This window comes from Corvus hawaiiensis, chromosome 5 (genome assembly GCF_020740725.1).
Source record: "Corvus hawaiiensis isolate bCorHaw1 chromosome 5, bCorHaw1.pri.cur, whole genome shotgun sequence".
Taxonomy (NCBI): Eukaryota; Metazoa; Chordata; class Aves; order Passeriformes; family Corvidae; genus Corvus; species Corvus hawaiiensis.
In genome coordinates, this window is record NC_063217.1 from 24,005,156 (window position 1) to 24,032,867 (window position 27,712).

Genomic DNA, 27,712 nt, shown 5'->3' on the forward strand with positions numbered 1-27,712 from the left:
GCCAAGATCTAGAACTAGAAAATAGACTGCAAATCCAAAAATAGTAGGATTTGATCTAAAACAAAGTAACATAATCAGCATATTTGTCACTACTTTTCTTACTGTATTATTTCTGACTTCCTAGGTTGCCTAACTACTTTGAAGAGCAAAAGGCAGAGACCTTGGAAACTGCTTTTTATTTGTTCTGACTTGTGTGAGATACATACAGAAGACAAGTGTCCATTTGAAAAGTTAGAATTTACATTTTAAAAGTTACACAGGTGACACACTATTTTTACTGACATTTATTTTTAGATGATTTCAAATTACCTTAGAAATTGATAGGTTGGTGCAGTCCTATATCTTATAAAAAACTAAAAGACAGAGACAAAAGTTTACTAATGATTGCTATTTATTTTGTTAAGTCAATAAAAAGTGCATAGTACAAGCCCTTTATCCCAATCCAAGTACTCAGTAAAAGATTACTAGGAAACTGCAAATGGCACAGATGATTTTTTGTTTGGCATATTCAGATATTTTAAACCACCGATTTACATCAAGTACATGACATCATCACTCTTCCTTTTTCAATCATGAATATTACAAGGCTAAGTGATCTGCAGACAGTGCATGAATACATATGACTTCTCCTTTCAGAGTATAGTAATTGTGTTAAGCAGACTCTAAAAAGACTATTGTTTTAACAAAGTTAAGGTATAATTGTAAAATTCCCTCCCTATTTCCCAAGTTGCTACGACTTGCATCTCTTACTAACCAAGCTTAAAACCATCACTACAGAAAGGATCATATCCTGGAGCTTCGCATACCACTAATCTCTTCCACACCTCGAAATTTACCATAAACATCTGTAACCATGATACAATTATTTAATCACAAATTACATCACTAAAGGCCAGATTTCTGCCACCCTTACTAAAGCTGCTACTAGTACATTATCTCAGAGTAGTTCCACAAACTTCAGTGCAACTACTTGATGAGTAAGGCACTATTTAACACAAATAAGAGTGGCAAAATACAGTCCTATGGTTAGTTACTTTTATTTTAATTAATAGTGCTAATCTGAAGGTTATATCTTGGAGAGAGTATCTGAATTTAAAAAGCATACATTTTGATGTGGGATAGCGGCCTGGCTCTTTAGTAAAACGTTTTACAATAAAATATTTCCGATGTTTTTTTCTTTTACATAGAAAATTTAAAATAGCAATTTACATGAGGAAAGCATACATGTATAAAATCACTGGGACAATTAGAGGAATTTCAAGCAAAGACAGTTCATTTATAGGTAAACCACAACATTCCTCTGAACAAAAAGTTCATTTGCCAAGACTCTTAGAGCTGGGTGCACATGGTAAGTTTCATAAATGCATAAACAGACATTTAAGTGAAACTGCTCCTCACAAGTGAAAGTGCTCCTGTAAATCTCACCAACTTCCAACAGGATGAGGAGTAGTGCTCTGTCTGAATAGAAGCCTGTTTCAGCTGGCTTTTTAATCAATTGGAAGCTTGTTTCATGCCTCCACTAGTGAAGAATTCTGGCCAAAAATCCTTGGAGAAAAAAGGTCAGTGTGGGAGATTATATATGTTTCCTTGTGGGTTCAACAAAATGATGTTGTATTACTTGTTCTGAACGGTATCCCAAACATAAATGTACATGGAAGGCAAAAAGCAAGCCCAGGCAAAGTGCTTGTCCCAGTGACATCTTTACACAGTGTTTGTGGCCTGTACATTATTAGATGTAATGGGACAAATTCTCTCAGCTTCTCTCCTGTAGTTTCATTGCTTTACCTGGCACTGCACTGATGTCACTGAGAGCACCTGGCCCAATCTTCTTCTTCTTCTTTTTTTTTTTTTTAATTTGATTTTTTTACACATGCTCCCATGCTTGGGAGCATACTATTCCATAGAAATTCAAAGGTCAATTACATCAAATTACAGAAGCCTTTCTTCAGGTCTACACTGTACCTTTCCAAGGAGGCTTAGCTGGCTCACCATTTACCCTGAAGAGCAAAACGCTGCGTCTGTCAACCATGGGATCTGATGTGAGATTTTTGTTAGAGCCCGTTAATACAAACCTTTTTGAACTTTAACAGTTAGTTCCTTCATCTCCATAACTAAAGTCCTCATGAAATAAAGGTTCATACAGTAAGGCTTTGAATTCCCGTATGTCTGTTCTACTGACCTTTAACAAAAGAAGCTTCATGTTGGTAACATAAAAATGTTCTTTACATCATTCTCATCAATTTTTCAAATTGAACAAGAAAAATATACAGTGTTGCTTTTCTGTACATCTTTAAAATGTTCTTAAATTAATGTACATAAAAAAGTAATTCCCATTTGCCATAATGGGAGTTGTGCACAGGTGCGTGCATAGCCACACATACACACACTTAAACATACCACACATACACACAAATATTAGAGGGAGGAGACATGCCATATGTAGTCACCTGCAAGTTTGTTATTCTACAATTACAACTAGTAGATAAGGATGAAATGTTAAGAATTGCTGATAACATACAGGTGAATAAACCTGAATACTCCAATACATGTTGTATACCAAAAGTTGATAACCACGGTAACTTCTTGGTATGACTTCATCCTGTCCAATATACATTACATCATAGCCAAAAACTTAAGGTACCAATTACGAAAAGAGTATACCAGGACAGAAAATTCTAGCAAGTTTTTCTTACTAAATTTCTCTTTTGATAAAGTCTATAAGTAAGCACATCTGGGTTTCGAATATGTTTTTTTGACAACATATTGAATAAGACATACAATTTATTAATGAACAAGGCTAAATTAACTTCTTTTTTGGTGGTATAATCTTTTGTACAAAGTTCCCAATATATAAATCAAAGCTTTGACAGTGGCAATCGTCATATTCACTTACATGTGCACGCACACACACAGAGTACAATTCTAGTGGACAATCCATGCTTTTGCCAGCAACCCTGAAAACTGTGTTAGTGGTCCAAAGACCAGAATAAAAGCTGCTCTGAACCCAGGGCAAATATAAAACAATTTCTGTTTTTCAGCACATAACTAAGTTAATACTTCCAACCATAATACAACTCTCAAAATCATACTGGAGAAGAAATATGAATTAATCTGAAGAAAGGTCAGTAACCTTCCATTATTATAGATGGAGTGGGATTTTCTTTTTCTTTCAATGCATATCAGAAATCACAGCAAAGAAATTAAGATCACTGTAACAGAAAGAGACTGAGTGGAATGTCCACAGTAACAGCAACAACCAAAAAACCCCTGCAATGCCTTACCATTATTCAAATTACAATGTAATAGGAATTGTAACAATATACAAAGCAAAAATTAACTTAAAATTGAAGTCACTAAAAGCAGTTCATGAAAATTACTGCTGAATGATAATTCTGCTCTATATAAATGAGAAAACAAAAGCGTATTGAGTGAGGTTTAGGAGTAATCTGGTCACTTCGTTCATTTGGTCATGCAACGTTTTAGCTGCTGAACTTTTCCAATACTGAATGCTCTAGTCTACTGGTGGGGCTGGTGGTTCTTGTCCCTTGGGAGAAGAAAGAAAGAAAAGATTAAAAAAAAGCAGGTACAGAATTAGAAACAGTGCTTCACATATGAGGATTTAGCAATGAAAGAACTCAGAAGCATTACATTGTGTTTTCTTTTATAGCTTTTCAATATCTCTTAAATGATTAGAGTAAATGAGCATCAAAAAACTATACTTTTTCCTGTATTGATTGAGATTTTTCCATAATCTCACATCTAGGACAGAGATCACCATTCTCAGTATCATGCTGTAATTTTGTTTACTGACTTCTCTTAAAGCTGTGCTTGTCCCCTTTCACCTAAAAAGGCAGGAGGCAGTTTCAACCAGGGACTGACAATGTCCAGAGGACATTATGGCCCATACTTAGTCACCTGTAACTGCTCCATCCCACAGCAGGCCTCACACTTACAACCTTCATGATTCTACTTTCACTTTGGTTTAACTCAGTCTAATTTTCAATGGAGTTCCAAGAAAATATAGGGAAAAAATAGAAGAAAAAAATTACTTTGAGAAAGTCTGTATTAAACCAAAATAGATTTAAGTTATTACAGAATCTCCCTGCAGGGCACTTGAAGATGCACTTACATTGTGTTGGCTGGTTGGCTTTCCGGCTGTGTTTGATCCTCTTAGATTACTAGGTCTCAGTAAGAACAAGACAAGTGCAATCACCACCCAGGCCATCATTATCATGGCAAAGCTGATGCCATTGTCACCGGAGGAGTTTGGTCCTGGCACTACAGACAAGGCAAACTCAAGTTATAATAGAGTAACAGCAGAGTTCTTTTCGCCAAGTGAAAACAAAAATTCAATCTCAGAAAAAATCCCAGAAATATTTTTCAATGGAGTGTTCTGATTAGTCCCTCATTTTGGCTTTGAGACAGTAATACGGTTTTTTATCACATTTCTTATCCATTTGAAAAGAGAATCATCTATTTCATAATATTTCACTGGCATTCTCAGAATTATCATGAATATTTCTTAGTTCATATTAACTCCTAAGGAACTGGAGATGATAAACATACTCTTCACATTTTAAGATATCAAACCTGATTTTTAAGAAATCAAACTTGGTGCAAAATATATTTATGTAGGAAACCCCCCCATACATACACTGGTCTTTGTTTTTTGCCTCAAACAAACAAAAGAATAAGGCTAAACTGATGAAAGCTTAAGCTCCATTGTTAGGCCTTACAGAGACAACATGCTAATTCTAGCAAGAAGGAGCAAACTAATGGTAATCAATTTCTTGACTACTCTAAGTTATTTCTTGAGAGTTTGTTTAAAGATGTTTCAGTGTCAATATGCCAGATCTCCATGACTGATCATCTGGGTCATGTGGTATTTCTGCTAGCAACATATCTGCCAGCAGGGGAAAAACTGCTGCAGAGATACATTACGAAGTGAAGCCCAGGAACACAATATAAAAATTTTACACCAAATTTCCATACAGAATACCTGAAACATCAACACGCGGAAGTAAATTTAAGAAAATACCCTCAGGCTGGAAATGGCTGGTTGATCTGTATGGATCAAGAAACTCTTGCAAATACACATTTTAAAACAACTTTTCTCCTCTGAAACATAATTTCAAGTAATCAAACAGTAACTAATCTTGTCAGCTGAAGTGTAAACCCATGTATCGCTAATTACCTATGGTACTTACATGAATCCATTTATCATAGTGTCTAAAGGCCTAACATCTTCATTAATGATCTAGATGTTCAATTAATACAGAGCAATTAGTACAAAGCTAATATAATAATAAATAACGTTCAGAAAGAGAAAAAATGTTCTACTTTATTACTCAAGATGAAAATTTTAACATCCAGAAAATTCCACAGAGATACTTATATCTGTCATATTTTCCAGTTGTCTTATGTGGATCACCTGATTATGGAGCCAAGTCTGGATTCAGCACTGGTTGGATTGTTCTTATTTAACATTTACTTGATAACTTATACCTGCTGGAATCATTTCTTTGAAGATTAATGCTGATACCACAGAACCACCCTCACTGTTGCCATCCTGGGTAGCATTGCTAACAGAGGCTCTTCCATGGAAAGGATTTGTTCATAACACAGCAGAAGAGCCCTGCAGGGAAGCTTACAGCTATGCCATTCTCCACATTGATGCTCTGGGAATAAGGCTTCCTGAGTTGGGGCTGTTGGACTGATGTCCTTTACTGACATCACATGCACTCAAAAATGTCAAAGAAGAAAAAACCCCATGCATTATAGAAGTTCATGCTTCTCACAGTACAAACACTACCATTAACATGTATGAGCAAATGAGACTGCTTTTGCCTTTTAAATGTCCGAAATATAGACATTTCAAAGCTCGAGAAGTTGCTAATATAGAGGAATTTTATGATTAGAATTATGTGCAATTACAAGTGAGTATGGTGGCCAGTGAACATACATTACAAGGGACAGAGAGTTTTCTGTAAGACAAGTCCCTAGTACCACAAGAACCACTTTATGTTAGGGTGACCAAACAGGCTTCTCCCAGAATGCATTGTTCTGTTATGTTAATCTATCCCAGTTTGGATTCCCCAGTTGGCTGTTGGCCTCCACCCCTCGTCACTCCCCCAGAGCTTCTCCATTGGTCCCTGTTCCCTAATCCTGCCTTTTCCCTGCCCCCGGATAAAGCTGTGGGCTTCGGGATCATGTTGGTATTTGCCTCCCCAACCTTTGACAGTGTAGCAGCAGTAAGTGCTCCTGCCGGAACGCACCCAAATGCCCTTCTCGACTCTTTGCTACTGACTGTAATACTGAGCCCACCCGTGCGCTGTGGGTGCACGCGGGACCCCACAGAGCCAAGCAGGGATGCTATTAAGTGAGAATTATTTTGAAAATCTGAGTGAATAACAGGCTTTCTGTATGAGGAGAAGGCATAGTGCACAGAAAATAAATAAGAATGCTACAGCCTTTAATTCACTAAACTCTTACACATTTCATTTTGAAAGCATATGGAATTGTGAAGGTAAGAGTTTAGACCTTCAGTTTTGTTGACCAAAATATTATTATTATCAGCAGCATATATATCAATATTTTAAATCTTGGAAAATCTTTATATATGCAGTCCAGGAGTCTAGCATATAATTTGGCAAGAAAAGAACAACTGCTTCATTTTGGGGCTTCCAGACTACACTAATAGCCACTCTGAGACTACCTTCAGCAACAAGTAAGAAGGCCTTAGGTGCTTGCTTTGGCGAATATGTTTGGTAGAAGACTGAAAATTTAGATGACTTGTTAGTCAGAACTCCCCATAGAATACAGAGAAATGGATTTGTCCAACTGCCATGTGAAATTTTTGGTGAACATTAGTGCACTTAGGGTCTGTGGTTAAACAAAAGTTGGTGTAATCGAATGATGCCAGATCAGGACATGCTACAGGTCAGGGAAGGGAGCAGAAGGGACCGCAGAGGGAAACCACAGGTGTTCATTGCAAGACACAGTTTTTTCCAGCCTACATTGTAAGATGGTTCAGATGGAACCAAATGTGCTGAAACACGTTCTGAACTATGTTAAGCAAGACAATAGCTGATCCAACTGGCCCTGCACTACCTACTCAAGGCATGCCAGACACTCAGACACAACCATGATTACACTTTTCAAGAACCGTTAAACCCACATCTCTCACAAATGACTGTGTGCTTTAATAAGGACGTGAGATATTTCAGAATCTGTTACTTTAATCTCTTATGGAGAAGAGGATAAGCAATGTTTCACAAAGCTGGGGTGAATCCAACTTTTCAAAACTTTGCACCACAAATCAAGAGAACAGACAAGAAGCCATTTCAGCTACTGGAAGCAGTTATATGTAGGAGACAACAATCTTGCTACAAAGACCTCCATCCCTGAGATCATAAAATAATCTGATAAAACCATCTTATGGATAAAGAACAGTTGAGTGAAGCTAAAACCAAGCAGGATGGAATTCATTGTGATGGGCAGAAGAAAAAAAAAATCTTGTTTTTAAGAGTTCACAGCCACAGTGCCTTTATCTATAACTGGTATTTTTTTTGCAGGTAATTTAGAAGTGATGTTTTGATTCCTTGAAGAATAAAGGTTATCCTCTAAGACCCCCTGTGGATGGTATTTTCTAATATTTCCAGATGGAGAGAAGATTGTCCTGGTCTGAGATGAATGATCAATGATCCTGCTACCACGCATTTTGATGGATGGATCTGGTTATTAATCTCCAGTGCCCAGGAGACACCAACTAGTACAGAATGTAACAGTACATATTCCCATGGCACTAAGTGACATGACATACAGTCTCTAACCTACCTTTCGACGCAACACTGAATCCAGCCCAAGGTCTTTATTTTCAGAGTATCTGGTACCCTGGGTTTGGCATACATATATATCCACACACTTCTGAATGATGCCTGTGAGCAGTTCTGGCCCTGTGGTTACCTGGAATTTAGGTTTTTTTTACAGCATGGCTGAATTATCTCTGTGCAAAGAAAGCTTTATGAGGAGCTGGTCTGAGATTGTGAGATTAGCTCCCATGGGAATTAATGACTATGGTGAATCCTATCTGTTGCTTCATGTAGGAAATACAGTTTTTGGACTTGCTTTTTCCCACGGAATCAGAGACTATGCCACGCAAACTAGTCTTCTCTCAGAGAAAAATGGGAAGGGGAAAAAAAAATCTTTTGTGACAGGTGTTTGCAGATTCATTTGAGGTCCTAGAAGGCAGTCAAAGCTATTAAAATTATGAGTTTGGTAAAAACAGTTTTTAAAGATAAAAGGTCAAACACTTCCTCATGGTGCAACTGAAATCTCAATAATACAATATTAAAACTATTAAGTGCCCATGTTAATACCCTTACATGAACTTAGTTCTCCTCCTAAAGTGCAGTTTTTCCTTCAGAGTGAGGCTGTACTCTAAAGAAAGGAGAGATTTCCTTTCTTTTACTGTAAAAGTGTACTCCATGTGGTGCTTTTTGTCTGCCCTCTCACGGTAGAAATACCTTCTTTTGGACTACAAACAGATTGACCCTGGTAAAAACTGTTAAATATCTGCATGTGGAAAGGCAAAAGCATGCTCTCTGACTTGTGTGTCTTCTTCTCACAGTGCTTTAAGCCTTGCTTGTTCTGTGAAGGAAAGGCATGAAACTGTATGGAGAGAGGTATTTTAGAAGTGAATCATCAAGGAAGACAAAGAACCCGTGGGACCTTCAGCAGATAATGCCTGCAAGCTGACACTCTCAAAGGCAGGGATAAGGAACCTGAAGAAAGCCGAAAAGGACTTGAGCAGAGGCAGGGAGAAGGGAATTCCCAGAAAAGGGAGGAAAGAGTTGGCAGACATTTCATGCTGTTTGGTTAGTCTGCTGTGACTGCCCTAGATGAGTACAACTCAAGATGAATCACAGATATGTATTCATTTTAAATTGCATAAAAATTTGGAAGTAGAGTAGACAACATCTGAGACAGTCATCTCTGACCACATTACAACCTAACAGAACACTGAGAATAGTGCTGAAAATATGACTGTGGTAAATGGAGGTCACAACATCTGGGAATTGCTAGAACACAGAAAAAACTCAGGCAGTAGCCCCTCATTTCCTTTGACACGAAAGGCTGACTGTGAAGGACCATGAGCCATCAGAGTAGATCAGTACCAGCTGGGATCCTCCCTAGGCTGGGTGAACCGCTGATGTTGCAACTGCCAGAAGTCAGAGAACTCCTGTGCTCCACTTGCATTAGACAGAATTCAGAAAAGAATTATCACTCTTTTTCCTCATTTCAAGGCAAACTCTGTTGCTGCCTGTTCCGAGCTTCCCTTCCCCCTCCCCAAGACACTTGCCTCTGCCATGTGCTCTGAACAACTTTGTTCCAAGCAAGGGCAAACCCAAATGTAACTCAAACTCTTCAGCAGTGTCTGATTGGCCGGCCACCCCGGGTCCGCCCCCAGTTCCCCCCTTTCCCTTCTCCGAAAAAAAGAAGGGCACAAGAGGGGGCCTGCCCTCTTTGGCTTGCACCCTTTCTGGGAACATCTGTGTGTTTCTGTTTCTGTTTGAAAGCTTCTAATTGCAGGAATTAGGCAAGCTGGAAGCTCTATTTCTCCCTCTTTGTTTCTGCTGATTGTATCAGCTTTGCAGCTACTGTTTGCCGCTTTTAGAGCTACTGAAATGCTGGATTGCCCGTGCTGCCTCTCTAGGCTGCCCGAGGCTTTCTAAGGCATTGAACTACGAGCCTAGCTGGTAAAAAGCTGTAAGTATCTCCACAAAACTCTAAGATCTTCTGATTTGCTGAGCATTAACAATCCCAACAGAATATTAAATGTGTTGCCTATTCAAAACTTACAGCGGTTTTTTTCTGCAAGGCACCCACTGAAATTGAGGGAATGGTCATCAGACTCTTAACACATGCTTTAATGTCACAGCAGATATTCTGATGGAGAACCAGCAGACGAACAGCCATCAAGCAGAGTGCCCAAATGCTTGTTGAAGTGGTGCTCATATCTTCCTGTACCTAGATCCGAAAGCACTAGTCCTGGCCCTGGGAAACTCTGCAGAGACGTCACTACGACATAATGGTGCCAACAACCATAAGTAAGAATTTATAGATAATAAAAAAGTGAGTAAGGGAGACCTGGTACTACTGCCTTGATATGGCTCCAAAAAAACTAAAATGAGCTGAAATCAAGGGTTGAAAAAACAAAGCATGCTCAGGAAGAATCAACAGAGGGTGTTTCTGAGAATTTCCAACTGGTAGCAACAGCACAACACATGATGCTGCTGTGACATTGGCTGAACCCCAGCCCTACGTCTCCCAAAACAAAACCACATACGTCTCATCAGTTATTCCACAACCTTGCAACTTAAGAATCTGTGTATGACAACATTCCCAGCTGTGCTTCGAGAAGAAAGACCAAATGCCAGGAATGAGCAAATTGGTGGGAGTGAAACAAACTTGTTCATATCAAGATTCTGAAATGAGGAATCAAAGTCAGCAAATAACAGGAAATGGAGCTGTGGGACCTAGGGAAGAGGAGACCCACCTCAAACATAAGCTCATCACTGTACAACTCATAAAAACAGGATGAAGCAATGGACAGAAGACTGGCTCAGAATTGTTTGAATATGTTTCTGAAAACATCTCTAGAAAGCTTCTTCAGGCTCAATCTGTTTTTTTTTGTCTTTGACTCCCAGGGTCTTACAGACTGTCACAAGCACAGCATCACAGAAGCATCACAAAATAATGTGACAAATAGGCAGGCAGTGTCATTGCATCAGCAGAAAAATACCTTTGCTAGAACTAAATTTAAGGCAAGATAATAACATAGGAAAGGATTTACTATATAATTTTTGCTCTGGTTTTTGAAACAAACCACTGCTTTGGAACAATTGCTGCCAAATTGCTTGCATCTGCACAGACAGTTTGCAAGAATCTCAGAATGGAAAACTATTTGTTGCAAGCCATTCAAATTCTGACTATACTACAGCTTGGTAACGTGAAAGCCATCCCACAAGCTTTGTGCCCATACATATTAGAACTTACTACAGACTTACAGTCTTTAGTCTAAAAGCTTCATGAATACTGATGATCAAGACTCTCAAGGCATGAGTGAGAATGACCTACCACTGCTTGGTTTTGACCATGGACAAAAGAAAGATCCACACCCTGTCTGTGCCCCCTTCTAATATAGAAAATATTCTGCCTCCCATGAACCGCCTCTTTCCCTCTCCTACATGCCTATTATTTAAAAAAAGGCATAGAAGTCTAAGCTGTGGGAGACTAAAAAGTCTGCCCTTTGACAGGTTTATTTGGAAGAGGAGTGATGGAAGTCACAGACAGTGTAACTTGCAAAGCCCATAAAGAAAGAGCAAACCAGCAGCACTGTACAGCACATGAGCACCACACTGTCTTTTTCTCAGGGGTTATGTGGGACAGCTCAGTTTTCCCCCTTCAGCCCAGCATGGCACTGAATCTGGGACTGTTTCACACTGGCAGAGCCCAGTGCAAGTCTGAGCTGGATGCCTATCTCTAAAAACATTTTACAGGGGAGTGAAGAGGGAGGAACATGAGGGTGAATGAAGGCATGCACTCTCTCCAAGATGCTGGAAACCTTGCCTGCACTGTCCCTAGACCTGTAATAGATACAGGCACCAGCAGCTCTTGCTTACAGGAACACTGCTCAGGTGCTTGCTGCTCCCTCTAAACATTACAGCAGTCCTGATGCAAGCTGAGTGAGTTCACATGCTCAACTGGTAAAGGGATATAGGAAAACCAGATCCATTTTATTTTTATTTATAAACATTTGACAATCTTCCCTCTAGCTCACGGAAAGCATCTCAGGGAGTATCTCAACGCCTCAGGGCATGCTTACATTACTGCATAACCTCCACACAGTTGTGCTTCACTGCAGGTGCTGGTAATGTTTGACTGCCCTAGTACTGCTCACTGTTTGGGAGAGGTTTTTTGATGCATTTCACAGCAAATCCCAAGGAAGTGTACATATCAGCCCTCTGCTTCATTAACTACATGGGCACCAAATCAGCAGAGATGCAGTCATGGTGTATGTCAGCTTATGAATCGGAGCTGGTGGGGTGCCTCCTCTTCCTCACAGTGGAGTAGAGGGGTCACAGTACTGACAGTCCATCACCCAGCCCCAGCTGTGAACACGTGTCTGTGTGTCTGTGCTCAGTATCTAGTCTTCACTGGTTAGGCTGCTCTGAATCTGAGGAGGACAAATAAAGCCCCCTCCATATTTTCCCCTCTCATTCCCCAAACCATCCTATTTGGAGGCTAACAATCAGATTCAGTAAAACTTGGGACCTGATTAATGGTTATGCTGGTGAATTGATACCTCCAGGCTTCCCATCAATGCTACTTCCAATGTACAAATGTTAATCTGCATCCCAGATCCTCAGAAATTACCTCCCCAGCATATCAATTTTATTACTGTAGTATTTGATTTAATGTAATATGTTCCTATAACATTAAATCAACTGCTGCATTTTAAAGACCAGGCAGACTGTATTTTAATTACTGCTGTTTATTTTACTTTTATGAATCTGATGTGAACAGTTACTCACATTCCTGAAGGCATTCTGTGTCTGTGCAGTACGACTGGGATTGTCTCAGCTAAAACAGAGAAAAAGAAAAGCATGACACTTAACAATACGTCTTGGTCGGCTTTTACTGAAATCATGATTTAATATAATGTCAGAGTAAAAGTTCATGTATAACTGATCCTTCACTGGATCACACTTGGCTTATGGTATGTGAAGAATCCCAGGTATGGAGACAGTTTCTGAACACTATTTACATAATACCTTTAAATCACCTGACTGCAGTGTTATTGCTTCCAATTCAGCCATTGACTACCTTCCAAAATGCAAGTAAAAAAAAAAATCTGTAGTGCTATAGGAGCTGTTACAGATATACTCTCTACACATATTTTGGGATTCATAATGGATAGATAGATAGATAGATATAGATAACAGTTCTTATTGTTATCTAGATCAAGTAACATTAAAATCCTCTGTGATTACATCACAATAAATGATCAGACTGTGATAACGGTTATGCACAAAGAAGTTGAATTAATATTTCATATTTAAACTTAGTATTTTTTCCCCCCAGGACCTTTTTTTTAAAAGCAGGTTTTAATAGGTATTTTACTGGTTTTTCTCTTTACTGATGGGTAAAATTTAAAACATTTTTAGCAACTGTAATGACTATTTGATTTACAGACTAGGTAAAATTGCCAACTGCAAGACAAGTCAACACTGGCTAATCTGCAAATCAGTACAGCTATTTTACAGATGACAGAGCCAAAAAATAAAGACAAACATCACGTTCTTTATCAGGATCAGAGATGTTAAATAGATGAGATTTAATCTGCAGTACTATGGAAATAGATTCTGTCCTCTGCGTAGGTAAACTACATGGATTATTAGTAAAAGTTTTTAAAGGTACAGAATTGTTACACTGCCTTGGTTAGAAATGACATTTGCTTTTTCACAGGTTTTATGATACAGTTGTGTCATGAATCCCAACACTTTTTGTCACAACTGGCTAATCTGTTTATTACCAGTTAAAGAGAAGAAAAGATGATGCTCTTTATGTAAGAAATAGATGAATCATTTCCCCAAAACCCATTTCCCCTTATATTGGCATAACTGATTTAATGTATGTAGTCATATTATGCAAAACACATCAAGGAAAGATGAAGAACTGAAGAAGGAAGACATCTGGGAAAGTCTAAGCACCTTCTTTTGTCATAGAGTGTCAATGACTGACACATTTGAGAAAGGAAAAAATTTAATTGGAGATTGATCACACTAATTCTTTCATTAATATATTAAGATCTACTAGCAAATTTACTGAGACTACAAAGAAGTCCCTTAGGAAGGAACTGCGAAGGCTGGATTTAACCTTGTTTCTAGTTAAAAACAGCATTGATGGAAATTCAAGCAGAATACTTCTCTTTATCTTACTAAAGGAAAAAAAATCTATCAAACTATGCATATTTCCTGCTCTTCTTATATAAAAGCTCATTTTATTTTAAAACTTTGGAAGTAATTTTCAAAGGGGAGGTTTTATGTCAGCAGTAGTATCCATTTGAAATATTCAAAAGATTTCCGAACTGGGAAAACTGGATATTGCTATACCCATGTTTTAAAGAGATCAGCAACATAATTATCTTCTGTTTGTATAGGAGTTTAATTCTGAGAGGGGCTTAATTCATAATCTCTACTTAAAACACAATTTACAGATATTCAGCAGAGAAGGATGACCAGAATTAAAGTGGGCAACAGATATATGATCAGAAACATTGTACAAGCATCTCGTCTAGTTTGCCTAGACATACAACACTGCCTGGGGGTGTTCTAGCCACAGTATCAGTTATCCCTCATTCTAAGTCACACTCTATCCAAATACAACTTTTTAAAAGCTCTAGGATGGCTGTCTGAGCCAGGTAACAAATCTGTTTTCAACAGCTCAGTGAGAGGCTGCATATTGTCATCTTGCGATGAAAAACAGCAGCTCATGAAAAACGAGCAGCAGTAAAAAGAGGTTGTTCTTAATTCACTCGGGTCAACAAGTTCCTAACTGTGTAACCCAATATGAATCTGATTCCTTGTGGTCACTCATTTAGTGAAAGGACGAGAAACGATTCTGGCACAGGTATGAAACGCTTACGTAAATTGAATGGCTGGAAAGGTAATGCCTTTTGCTGGAACAAGAATGTTCCTTCTCCCAGTTAACTCTCTTTTGACAATTACACCCTTTACGGAACATAGCAACTCTTGGGAAAAACTGAATGTGCAACATTTCAATAGTAAGGTAATTGAAAAAAGAGCAATTATCAGGGACTGGAAATAAATAGTCCTTTGTATTAAGATTTTTCTAATCCAATGTGGAGGGGAAGTTTGGATGAAAGTTTGTGGAATAATGGTAAAAACTTGAACCAGACTTTACCTGTTCTCAACAAAACCCTCAAAAAGACTTCAAATACACTCAATGTTTTTCAGACTGGAAACACTACAGAGTTGATGAGAAAAATGAGAAGTAATTCTTCTAATATGTTAACTCTTAAAGACAATATTATTAACAATGATTTTGATTTTATTAATATTTCAGAGATCCTTGTGTCGTTGAAAGTGTGAATTTAGTGGAAGATTAATAGCTGACTGTCTGATCTGACATCTACTAAAGTCAGCAACAGCCTTTTCATCTTTTTCCATATATTCTAAAACAGACCCTTAAAAAGAACACAGAAATCAGGCGAGTTAAACATCAGGGCATATTCAACAAAAGAAGAAGAGAGTGAAAAATGTCACAAAATGAAATATTTATACTATTTCATTCCATTTAAATGAAAAGGATTATATCTGAATTTTAACCTTCTCTGTGCAGTTTGTCATTCAAATATAATAAATGGCTTAGTGCTTGTGAGCCAAACAATGAACTACTTTATCTTTTATCGTCCAAAATGAAGTAAACATGAATTTTAAATAGCATGAAAGCTAGAAGAGAGCTAAAAAGAATCAAGAATTTTCAGTTTTAGACAGTACGAACTTGAAAACAATAGAAGTAAAAATACTAATTATAAATGTAAATTATTTAAAATACAACTGTGAACTTTCATTTCCTCCAAGTACATTTAAAGTCTTGAATAACCTAAGTTAAAGTAATTTAAATTAATAATCCCCAAACCACAAGAACTCTTGGCCAATAGGAATATATGGTTTCCATGAAACCCCTCGTAAGTTTTTGGAAGAAGCACAAGTGGCTGAATCACAGCAAATCAGTGCTCACTTACTGACATACTGTGAATGCAAACTCAACACAATACCAAGTTACTTCCAGTGGTAAGAGAAAAGGGCTCTCCCTCACTCTTTCCCCATGACACTCAAATTTTGCATTGCAAAAATAAAAAGGGCACATTTCAAATGGCTCGTAGTTCCAATTTGAAACAGTTCTTCCCTTCTTTTCCTTTTCCAAAATACACAGCTTTTAGCCCCAGTTCACACTAACACAACAGTGTTTAGATCTTGCTCCTTTGAGACAAGGACAGTTTTAACATGCCATCTTGTGGATCAATGGCATCCACCCATCAAGCACACCTGAAACCTGTGTCCTGCTGCTCCTCTTACAACAGATGCCATGTTATGGCAGGAGTCTGCACAGTTTTTAGCAATGAGAGGCTCCACTTTTTAAAATCCTCAGCTGAGAACAAAACATGAACACAGTAAAGGGACACTGCTCTTGGCCTCCGAAAACTCTTTTGTGAAGTCACCAGCAAAGTTTGGTTTGGTTTTTTTTTCATATGCACACAAACATGCCACTGTGTGGTGAAAACAGGGTGTGAACTTTTACTGCATTTTAGCTGCTCCACAAAATCACTGAAGTCCAAGTGAAACAGTAAGCCCAGTGAAAACAGCTTCATCTAGCTAAACAGAGAACTTGTTTTTCCAACACAGGGACCTCAGCCATCAGGACCATTTCAGTCTTCCTTGAAAGAAGTTAAGCTACTTTGCACCACTCATTACAGATACCTGCTATAGAGAAGAAATTCAGACTTTGTCTACCTATAGAGTACCTTGTTCTTGCTTCAATTACTCTGTCTTCTCTTCAGAGGACTTTAGTGAAACTCTTCAGATGAGTTTTCAGAGTTTGCTGTGCCAGAGTTCAACAGTCTCACAATCTCTGGGACTGATCCTGCAATCTCTGCTCTGACAATTTTTTTAAAAATTAAAGTCAACAGCATATTGCCTGAAAAAAGATTCAGGGTTTCTATCCAGTGTGAACATCTTTTCTGAAGTGTTAAATATATTATTTAAGAGTTAAAAAAAAAAAAAGGACAGAGCATACAAATATCAGGAAGATACCAATGATCAGACAGCTCACCAGTTTGTCATTTTTCAGGAGAAATGGCAGCATAATCCCTGTCCAAAAGCACTTTCCAACTCTAGAAATGTTGTACTAAAGACATAACGAAACAAGAACAGCAGGACTAGTGGCAGGAACAAAGTGCAATAATCAATGCAGTCTAGTGTGAATGACAGATGAGATGAAAGTATATTATTTATGTAGGGATAAGTAACTACATTTCAGAATAACTTCTGAGTCAGCTCAAAGCAGATATAAGCCCCCAGAAAAGACAGAAATGAAAGATTAGTAAGTTCATGAGACACATCAGGAAAAGACCTCCATACAAGAAGTTGTGATGGATGAAAGCCCAGAGAGATACGTGAGAGAAATAGATGAAACAGGTACAAAGATAAGAGAGCAAAAATGGATAATGGTGGGAATTAAAAGAATAGTTAAGAAGGAAAACAAGGACAAATGACTAGCTTGAAACGGTCATTTATTCCATGAATATAAGTAAATTTAAAATGGAATCATAAAGACTGTTGATAGAAAATTTTATGTGATAATGAGGGCAAAGTATCATCCCTTGTGAAAATACTCTTTTGCCATTTAGACCTCTCTTAATGATGCCAGAAGATGACAATACAATGGCATACTCCTGATTGCATTCTCATTCTTCTGGGTAATGAAATCATTATTTAAGCTTTGTTGGCAGCCACGTCTGTTCTCTCCAAACTATATAAATGATCTAGTAAACAACATGATAAATAAATTGCTATGGTAGGATATGCCAGTCTTGAATACAAGCCAGGTTGCAAATTGAATTGTAGCATTATCTGTAAGAGTTCAGATTTAAAGATGCAAAAAATGACACCTACATGCATTATTCTGCTATAAGCTGGCAAAGAGAAATAAGAGGAAAAGAATGGCATACTGATGGAATTTAATTGTCTCTTAAACTACACTAGCTTCTCTTAGAAGTACAAACAAGGAAAAAGGGAACACTCCCTTCCCCACTCCTTCATTTTCTATGTGTATATGCAGAATTAAAATAAATGATTGTTCATACAAGGAGAGAATAACAGTCTGCAATAAAAATATAGAGCCTGGTCCTGTGAGGTGGCAAGTAATTTTCTCTCCCATCACAAATGAGAGACAAGGATGTGCTACATTTCAGAATATTCCTAGATCACAAACCAACTCTTAAGACCCAGAATCATCAGCCAGTTATGACAGAAGGAGAACATTAATTTTCATAATGAAAGACATGACGTTTTATGGAGGAGAATGCCTCAGAAGTCACAGGGCCCACTGCAGTCTGGAGCTGTGATCTGGACAGGAACACATTCTTCCCTTCATTTTTTCCATTTGTTCTGGGATTGCTGTTTCACCTTGGTGTCATATCGACCCTCCTTTTTCACACTTCCCTCACTTTTCTGAAATTGCCTGACTTACTGATACTTCATTTTATAATTTTGCTGACCTGTGATATCAATGACACCCTCCTTTTACTGCATGCAAAGCAGAATGAATTAGCAGTGAAAAGAAGATGAAACTGTGTGATGATCAGGACCATCAAGGAGCTCACAGCATCTCTGACTATGTGCAATACTAAACAACAAATACATGAGGCAGAATATAAAACAGAGGCATCTGAAAATGTGCACAAACAACATACGTTTCCCCCCAGAGGACATTTGCAAACATATCTAAAATGTAAAACCAAAATACACATAGGCTTTTTGACTAAACAGTTGAGTATCTTCTGCAAAATGATGCATATTAGCAAAAGACAAAGATACTCCCACATAGACAGCCTTGAGGAAAACTTAGAACTCGCAGTTCCAAAAGATAAGTAGTTTGCTCTGAGTGTTGATTACGTCCACATAAGGCCTGAGAGAAAAAGTGCAATTTTCTCATTTTTCCTCAAAAGAGATGGCCATAACACATCTCTGATCATCAGAGTTCAGCCATTCATAATACAGGTTCTAGCTATTAATTACTTCTGGAATACCAAGCTGAAAGAATTTCCAATGCATGATTTTTTACATTGCTTGCAATACACTATGCATTCCTTGAGATGATCATGAGGTGTGACTGAGATTTTCTTTTTTTTTTTATTTTCTAAATATATATTGGTTAAGAAGCAGCAGTTTCAAGCATACTACAAACTTCAGGAATGGGAAATGTAAAGAATGACAGACATGTTCAACAAGTCCTGATTCCTAACCCCTTATAGACCCAAGTGGACACCACTTTTCACAGCTTTTTTCTTTTTTAACATGTCTAGAAAATAGTCTCCTTTTACATTGTTTGATCTAGAATGAGACTCTAGGTTATGACACCCATTGGCAGTACATGAATTCTGTAATACAATTTTGCGGCCTTAGCCTGTGCAACACCAGCACCTTGAGCATTCAGCAAAAGGTAGGGAAATGCAAGTCAGTGGAGCAAGAGCACTCAGGTACAGTCTCATCCTCTGCCACTCCAACCCTGTGTCTTATTCTTTTGGCCTGGTGTCTTAGGAGGTGCATCAAGTTTTTTCCCCTGCATCTCTGAAGAATGATAGTTTCTTTGTCCTAATGAACAACCTAAAGTTGAGCTGTTAGGAAAGGTGTACGTTGAACCAGCTTGAATGCAGAGGGCAAAAAGGGCAAGTGAGGGTAAAATGCAGTTTTCCTGCTCTTGTAATGTTTGGCTAAAAACTACAGACTATAAGAAGTAGCACCTGCTATATAAAAAAATTAGAGGGCAAACACCATGTAAAAAGTCTCCAGGGTAACCTTCATATTTAAAGGACATTTTTTATAAAAAATGTATTTGGTATAGTTCTGGTGTGCTTTCAGTAAAAACCCACATCAACAGGGAAAGCCACTTTTGCTGACTGTTTAAGATGGGCTTAGCTGGGCTAACATCTTGAGAGCTTTTCAGCCATTTGCAGCACATATCTATTTTAGTCATCTGTGTTTATTTTGTGCCGCTTACACGAAGTCTCCCTCAGCCAAGACTTGTGGCTATGCTGGATACTATTTCAGACTATGCCAGTTCAAAACAGTAAGACTCTAAAATGACCTGGTCAAGAGAATTATGCAGAAACTTGAATGACGAAAGAGTGTTTGAACTAATTATGTTGAAATAGTTTGAGAATTTGCAACTTTTGCTATAAAAATCTAGTGACAAATCAAAATAGAAGAGAGATTAAAATAAAGAATGATTTGCTCTGTATCCCTCAGAGTTTTGATATAGCAACATAACTAAGCATGGACCATTACTTTGCAGTTAGCTACTGAAGAACAAAACACAAGTTTGCAATTCCCACAGTGGTTTGTAAGTAGAACTGTAAGCAGTTTATCAAAATGGGACCTTTTGCATTATAGAATTAGAAATGTTTTGGCTTAAAAAACGTACTGCTCATTTTCATAAAATCTAGTATGAGAGATTTCTGAAGTCAGTTTTTGTAAAGCAAATAATACTGCACCAGAAGGAGACAGAAAAAGGATGTTTACTTGACATATTACTGGCTTGCTCTGACATTTCTGGCCACTCTAAGCAGTCATTAGCAGGTTTCAATCTTCGTGGAAGATGCTCTATGTATGATTATCCCTCACCACCACATAAACTGTGCTTTCAGTCTAGTTTTCAGACTTGAACTGACCCTTGGGCCGAGATCAGCCATGCCTATGCACAGAGCATCGATACCCAGAGGAATAACATAAGGAAATCAGATTTTTATATTACAAAGTAAGTGAAAAAATGGGAAATAAAAAGGTTTAAATACAACATCATTCTTATCTAGAGATTTGCTGTCTTTTGCTAAAACTAAGACAGGAAGCATTTCCTCTGGGTACAAAGAATGTCCTTCACCATGATTCTTTCAAGTAACTATCCCCTTGCCTGACAGATTCCCCCCAATAAAACCACTTGCTGTCATTTGTTGTTCCTCACTCTTGAACTTTGGCTCTTCTTGTCAAAATAAGTTTTGCAGATGGAGGAGACTGAACAGGAGATAAAGTCATGCAAGCTAACAGACCTGTCATTGTCTTTTGACAACTCCTGTGCATCTGCAGAGGATGGAAAGTCTTGTGATATTTTTCTTCTATGCTTACTTCCTCTTACGGAAGTTCCCAATTAACTGCTATATCCATAGAGTAAATAGTGAACCTAACATACAATAGTCAAATTGTTACACACCACCACCAAATCATAACAGATGGTGCCATGGGTATTACATACTAGAAATGATTTTTATGAAGTCATAGCCAAAAATTTTAGATTTCTAGTGTTTCCTATGACTATTTGGAGATCATAATATGTGCTTATTATTTACAGTGGCCATATTACAGAAATTTACGTGTGTGAAATGTTCATATTTTGACACCAAGAAGAACCCTGAAAAATCCACTTCAGGAAAATGATAGAACCTTCAGCATAAAATAATTCAATGCTACTTAAGCATGTATACACATAAACATTCTAAGAACTGTGTGTGTGAACAATATCTCCAAGTTAACCTAATAACCAGCAAAATATCTTTTAAAATATTATGCATATTAGAGATACACAGTTCACTGACATAAAGTCTTCATGGTATTATGAATTAAGAAGGAAAAAACCAAACAAAACAAAGCCCTGCTTAGTCAAGCAAAATGAAAGACAGATAAATAATCAAGCCACATAACTAAGAGCTGGACTTTTTAACAGCTCTCGTTTGTAATCTTCTGTGGTGTTGCTAACAACACAGAGGAAGAAGAGTTTAAATGACAATAGCTTTTTTTCATTGTATAAGCATTAATTGTGCTATCAGATGAACTGAAGTCTGCATTTCAAATAGAGATTTAAACTATATGCTATATAAAACCCCAAAAGTAATGTATTCAACCACAAATTATACTTTGAATGCCACATACATTTTCTAAGAGTTTCAAAGTAAATATACCAATTAAACTAGAAGTTAAAATTATCATATTGGAAATTAAAACAAGAACTTCAGGTTCTAGAGGGAGACTTTTGGATCTCCTTCTGATTTTGGAATAGCAGTATCATTCAAATCTCCCATACAGTTAATTCTAACAGAAATCCTCTGTATTTGATTATGTATTTTTTAACTCTACACATAATAGTCATGACTGAATATATCATAACTTCTTCAATAGCAGAAGCCTTAATTCTTATCAGTGTTTGTTTAGATAGGTATAAACAAATTAGTCCATAAAAATTAGTTTATTTTAACGCAAATGCAAGTTTAAAAAATCTACAATCAATCATGTGGGTTTTGCACAATGTCATTACTGGATTGAAAGTTACTCCTAAAAGTAACATTTTCATATTTGGGCATCTCCTATAATTACACTATAATTCTGTTAAATTTGATCTCATCTCTGAACTTCTGCATTTATAATGCTCAGTCTGAAGACAATTGCAAACACCTTGTTATACAATTTGCTCCAAAATCTTGTCGAGTACTGACAGCTGTAACACCATTCAAATGTACTCTGGTGTGTTTTATACCTATCTAGGTTAAAAAGAATCAACCACTAAATACATATAGGGAACTCTTTTGGGTACACAGTCTGTTTGGATGTCTTTTTCTAACCCAGAGACAGAACAGATTGCTAGCTTTGTTTATCACAATGATTTTGAAGTTAAGGTTTTGAAGATCCAACTTTTAGAGGTAGTGGGCACCCAGTCTCCACTGAGGGGTTCAGCAATTTTGACAACCAGTGTCCACGTGGTTTTTTTAGCACAAATAGTAAAACTTCTGTTTCTTTATGTTGTGTAAAACTGAGTGACAAAACAGCAACTTAGAAGGCGAACTCTCACTGAAGCATAAAAGTTAAAGATGCAAAAATGGCTTAGCAAGTCTCCTGCTGAGATCATACAACAGGTTACTTGAGGATAGTCTGGCTGCTGACTGAGATTTCTGAGACTTTTCTTTTCTAGATTCTGCTAAATTATCCTAGCTAGTGATTTGGTCTTATAAATATTTAGGAGCATCTGCTTTGGTTTTTAGGAGAGATGAAGTCTGGAATTTCCCTTTACTCCTCACAGTTTCAAGCACTAATTGGTTTGAGCTTTTTGGAAAGTGAACACTGAGCAAAAAACTCCATTTCTGCAACTACGCAGAACATTGTTAGACTGCTCTTGGTGACTGCCCAAGAGCATGCACCTATTATGTGCTCTGTTCACATTCATAACACAGGAACTAGTGTTCCTCCAAAAGATCCATTTTTACCCACCTCACACTGCATGGAGCAGCCCAGGAACAAAATCTCACAGATGTTTGTGGCACTTGTAACTTTGGACACGACACACCTACACTGTTCATAACCAGAATCCTCCAGCCATAACAAACGGAACTGGCTGACCAGTGCCATTGAGTATCAGTATCTTCTAGCAAAAAAGGAAAAGATAAAAAAATGCTGAATAGGGGTCAAAATTCTGAACCGTGCTGGTTTAGATTTGCATCTAACAAGCCTAAGGAAAAAGGGCAGCCAACATGCATCCTCCTTTCTTCCTCCCAACTTTTGAACTTGGTCCTGGGGCTTCCTTTCTCACCACTTTAGCAGGTGTTTAGAAGCCTCAAGGTTCAGAATCAACACAACTGTGGGATATGGCACAAACATCATGTTGAGAACAAAAAAAATACTTCTTGAGAAAGAACATATGTACAAACATCCATGTAAGGGCAGCAGGGAGAGCTCAAAAGATTTTGAAATTGTGCCTCTAACTGGGAAGCATGAGCTAGGATGGCTAGGCCTGATGTAAAGGCTCCACAGTAAGGACAACTATTCTCCACAGAAGCCTCAATTCTCTCTGCCTTTGTGTCAGCAGCACTAAACTTTAAACACTGCATAAGCAGACTGAAGGATGCAATTACACTCCTGTACTCATTTTAAACTCTTATCTAGAATACTGCATCCAGTCTTGAGCTCTTCTACACCAGACATTTACAGATTGAAGTGAATTCAGTGTGGGGTCTCCAGGGGCAGAAGCACTTGCCCTGTAAGGAGAGGCTGAGGGAACTTGGCTTGTTTGGCCCAGAGAAGAAATGGTTTTGGGAGACCTAACAGCAGTCCCCAGTACTTACAAAGAGGTTAGTGAGAGGACAGAGACAGCTCTTTACAGCACTGTATGGCAAAGGGTATGATACATTCAACTAAAACATGGATAGAAAAAATTCTCTGTCACAAAGACTGCCAAATATTGGGGCAGGTTGCCCCAAGAAGCTGTGGAATTGCTATCCCTTGAAGGTTTTCAAGATTCAGCTAGAATAAAAGCCCTGAATGACCTGAACACTATCAGCCTTGCTTTGAGCAAGAGGTTGGCTTAGGTCATCTACTGAAGTTCCTTCCATCCTGAACAATTCTCGTAACACCAATAAATGGGCACACATCCCTTTTCACTTTTTAGTTCTCCAGTCCCCAACCAAACCTGTTGACTGTTCAACAGTAAGAAAGTGGATCAACCTGTAATGACTCTCGAGTTTCAAGAAAGTACTGGCTGTACCACAATTGGGAACTACCAAAGGAAAATTGTATCATTTCCTATAAAGCATATGGAACTGGCTATACAGACATGCTCAATTTGTCTGGTGTCATTTTGGACTTTGGTGCAGCTGGCCACTACACAGATCTGAGGCTGGCAACTCCAGTTTTGATGCTTAGCCCAAGGGTCTGCTGGTCTGTGAGATGGAAAGTGCTTGTCATTTCCTCTTGTCCTGTAGGGTATCACTCTCCTTCTGCTGCAGCCACTGACTAGCCCTCCCACTGCAAGAGCCTGGTCTGGAGTATTTTGGCTCCTAGTGTGGCCTGTGTATTTTGGAGACAGCGTTCTCTGTGCACAGGCCTAGGGTGCAATACGAGAACATGATGACACAAGTTCTGCAAGTGCTATGTTATGGACATGGGTGGGGAACTCCACTTACTCTGAGCAAAGTCATTCTGGAAAGTAAGATCAGCCAAGCTCTCTGAGAGTACACACTGGTACAGCATCTGCCTGGCTCTAAGTTCTTCCTCTGGCATTCCAGAAGACTGTAATGATACACTTCAAGACTAATAAAGTGTGGACACTTTGGTTTTTGTATTCAGGGTGAACCAGGACTATACAAGTGCAACCCACACATTTGCATGAACAAGTTATATATACCTCTTGAAAAGTGCCATTTTAAAAAAGTTTCTTCTTTTGTGGATGTATGCATGTGGAAGTGGTTTAAGGACAACCACACAAATTAAGGGGAAGCCATACAAGGAGCAGCTGAGGTCACTTGGCTTATTCAGCCTGGAGAAGAGGAGACTGAGGGGAGACCTCATTGCAGTCTACAACTTCCTAGTGAGGGGAAGAGGAGGGGCAAACACTGACCCCTTCTCCATGGTGACCAACGATAGGACCTGAGGAAACAGCATGAAGCTGTGTTGAGGGGTTTAGGTTGGATACTAGGAAAACAGTCTTCCCCCAGAGAGTGGTTGGGCATTGGAACAGGCTCCCCAGGGAAGTGGTCACAGCACCAAGCCTGACAGAGTTCAAAAAGTGTTTGGACAGTGCTCTGGGACACATGGTGTGACTCTTGAGGACGGTGCTGTGTAGGGCCAGGAGCTGGACTCAATGATCCCTGTGGGTCTCTTCTAACTCAGAATATTATGTGATTCTATGATTCCTTATACCCAGACATACATTCTTTGGGGACTTAGATACTAACTCTACTCTTATCATAGGCTAGTGGATGTCATATTTTCCTGATAACCTTCCCAAAATACTGTTAAGAAACCTCTTGAAGAAGGGCCTGATCCTAGAGAGAATCTTCTTCACACACAACTGCCTTGAACAGCTGATGTACCCAGTAACTTAAAATTATACTAATTTAGGCCCTAAGAAAGAAAATGTGATAGAAACAGGTTTATGAAAATCAACAAGGGGAAGTACATCAAATGAAGTTGATGTATAGTGTAATCTTGAAAAGAATTTAATCAAATTAGAGTTGTAATTAAGTTCACCTAATTGCTCACAGTTCATAATTGTTAATGTTATTTTAAAAAATATGTACTTTTACTTAGAAAAAAAAAGAAGCACTTTGTTGCTTATTTTTTCAATAGACATTGAACTAAGTTCAATACAGAAAGAAAGAAACGTTGCTATTTTACAGGTCACAGAGCAATGTACATAACTTGCTTGAAGTTGCTCAACCTATCAATGACATAGCAAGAAACAGAACTCAAAACTCAGAATCAGTGAATTCCCAACTTCAGAACTATTTAAAGGGTAGTTTTAAAAATTTAGACATCATTATCTTGCCGTATGAGTACATGGAACTTCATATGTGTGGAATTACCTTGACCACAAAGACTTTGCTGGGTAATTTCTCTGGCTTTATGCAGACTGAAAAAAATGCATATAAAAGAAACATTTCAACAGAAACACTGTCAATGCTGTCAAAATGCAGCTCTGGGAAATAAACAGAAAGCTATAATTTGTATTGACTATTCAAAAGCTCATCAGAAAGATGGATACACAGATTCTAACTGTACATGCAACTGAATAAGCAGATTCAAAAGCACCAGTAACTGCAAATCTGCAAGAGCTGAAGTAATGTCTGAATAACCACCCTTCCAAATATCCTCATGTTATCCTTACCAGATTAATCAGTCTTCGCATTGCATGTTCATGCGAGCAAATGCATTCACAGGGATCAAATCCACCCTCTGCCATGGTTCTCTGGATAAACCTGAACTTGTCTGTTAACACCTAAGAAGAATAAGAATAAAAGGACAATGAACTCTTTTTCAACTGACCTTATTTTCCAGAGACTCACACATGAAGTTTCAGTTCATTTAATGCCAGGGTGAAAAAAGCAAAACAAAGCAGGGTAATCCTATTATTCCTTTGGCAGCATGAATGAAGAAGTCTGGTATGTGCAGTTACATTTTGATGTTGCTGAAAACACTGTCTCACACAAATTTTTTTTGCAAGACTGTGTGTGTCTCCCCTGGGTTTTCTCACATACCAAAATGAAATGCATCCTAACAAACACGAAGCACAAAGATTAAATTCTTGTCTCTCATCTGCACAGTGGGACTCTTAAGTGTACATATACAAATTGAAAGGTCAGGGGAACTTGTACTCCTAAACCCTAATAAACTGCTGGCATTCTCCCTCCAGATCAAGGTACAGGAAAATAATTTAAAACTCAGTAAGTTCTTTGCTAAAGGAAACAATCATCTTTGTTGTATAATGAAAGCAAGCAGCAGGGGTACAAAAGTGAACTTGGAAACGCTTTAAAAATGGAGCTAGGCACACTAATTTTACATCAAAGAACTAGGTTAATCACTTAGCAATACAGAATGTTCAAAGAAACTGGAGTGGACATGGTAGGAAATCAATTCTAGATTATTCACCTGCTAAAACCACTTATACCAGACATGTAAAGTGTGTTCAAACGTATTCTTACTCTTTACCAATAACTTTTCAGTGATTTAATTGAGGGTCAAACCATGCAGCAGACTGCAAGGGATTTCTACCCTTATGGTCAAATCTGGGATTGCTTTCTCTCAAATGAGGACTCTCAGGATATATTAGGTAGTTCTGCAAATCCATACTTAAAAAATATTTTTAACTTGCTATCAGTAAAGCTGTATTCAACATGTGTTAGTGTTGCAGGCACTCAGGCTCTAATGTGACACAACTGGCAAGCTTAACAAACACAGCAGCCCAGAGCAGATACAACCTCCCAATTCCTAAAACGAGCAGTTTATGAAGGTACCAGCCATTTGATAAGGGTATGCTGAATCAACAGATGTGCTCTGCAGTCATTGCCTATAAAAACTTACAGCCTTGA

At 38.2% G+C, this 27,712-nt stretch overlaps 1 protein-coding gene across 3 annotated transcripts in view; it reads right to left on the minus strand.

Annotated features, from left to right (window-relative positions):
- Positions 1–373: 373 nt before the first annotated feature.
- Positions 374–27,712, minus strand: part of SMIM14 (small integral membrane protein 14) — a 55,471-nt gene continuing 28,132 nt past the window's right edge. For 2 of the 3 annotated variants that reach the window (XM_048303486.1, XM_048303487.1), the window contains exons 2-5: positions 26,512–26,622; positions 12,597–12,645; positions 4,130–4,278; positions 374–3,544 (exon numbers count right to left, since the gene is read on the minus strand). In XM_048303486.1, the coding sequence (XP_048159443.1) occupies positions 3,512–3,544; positions 4,130–4,278; positions 12,597–12,645; positions 26,512–26,586 (306 nt within the window). In that variant the 5' untranslated portion in view covers positions 26,587–26,622 and the 3' untranslated portion in view covers positions 374–3,511. Of the gene's footprint in view, positions 3,545–4,129; positions 4,279–12,596; positions 12,646–26,511; positions 26,623–27,712 lie in introns of those variants that run through there. The other variant, XM_048303485.1, reaches the window with a different exon arrangement.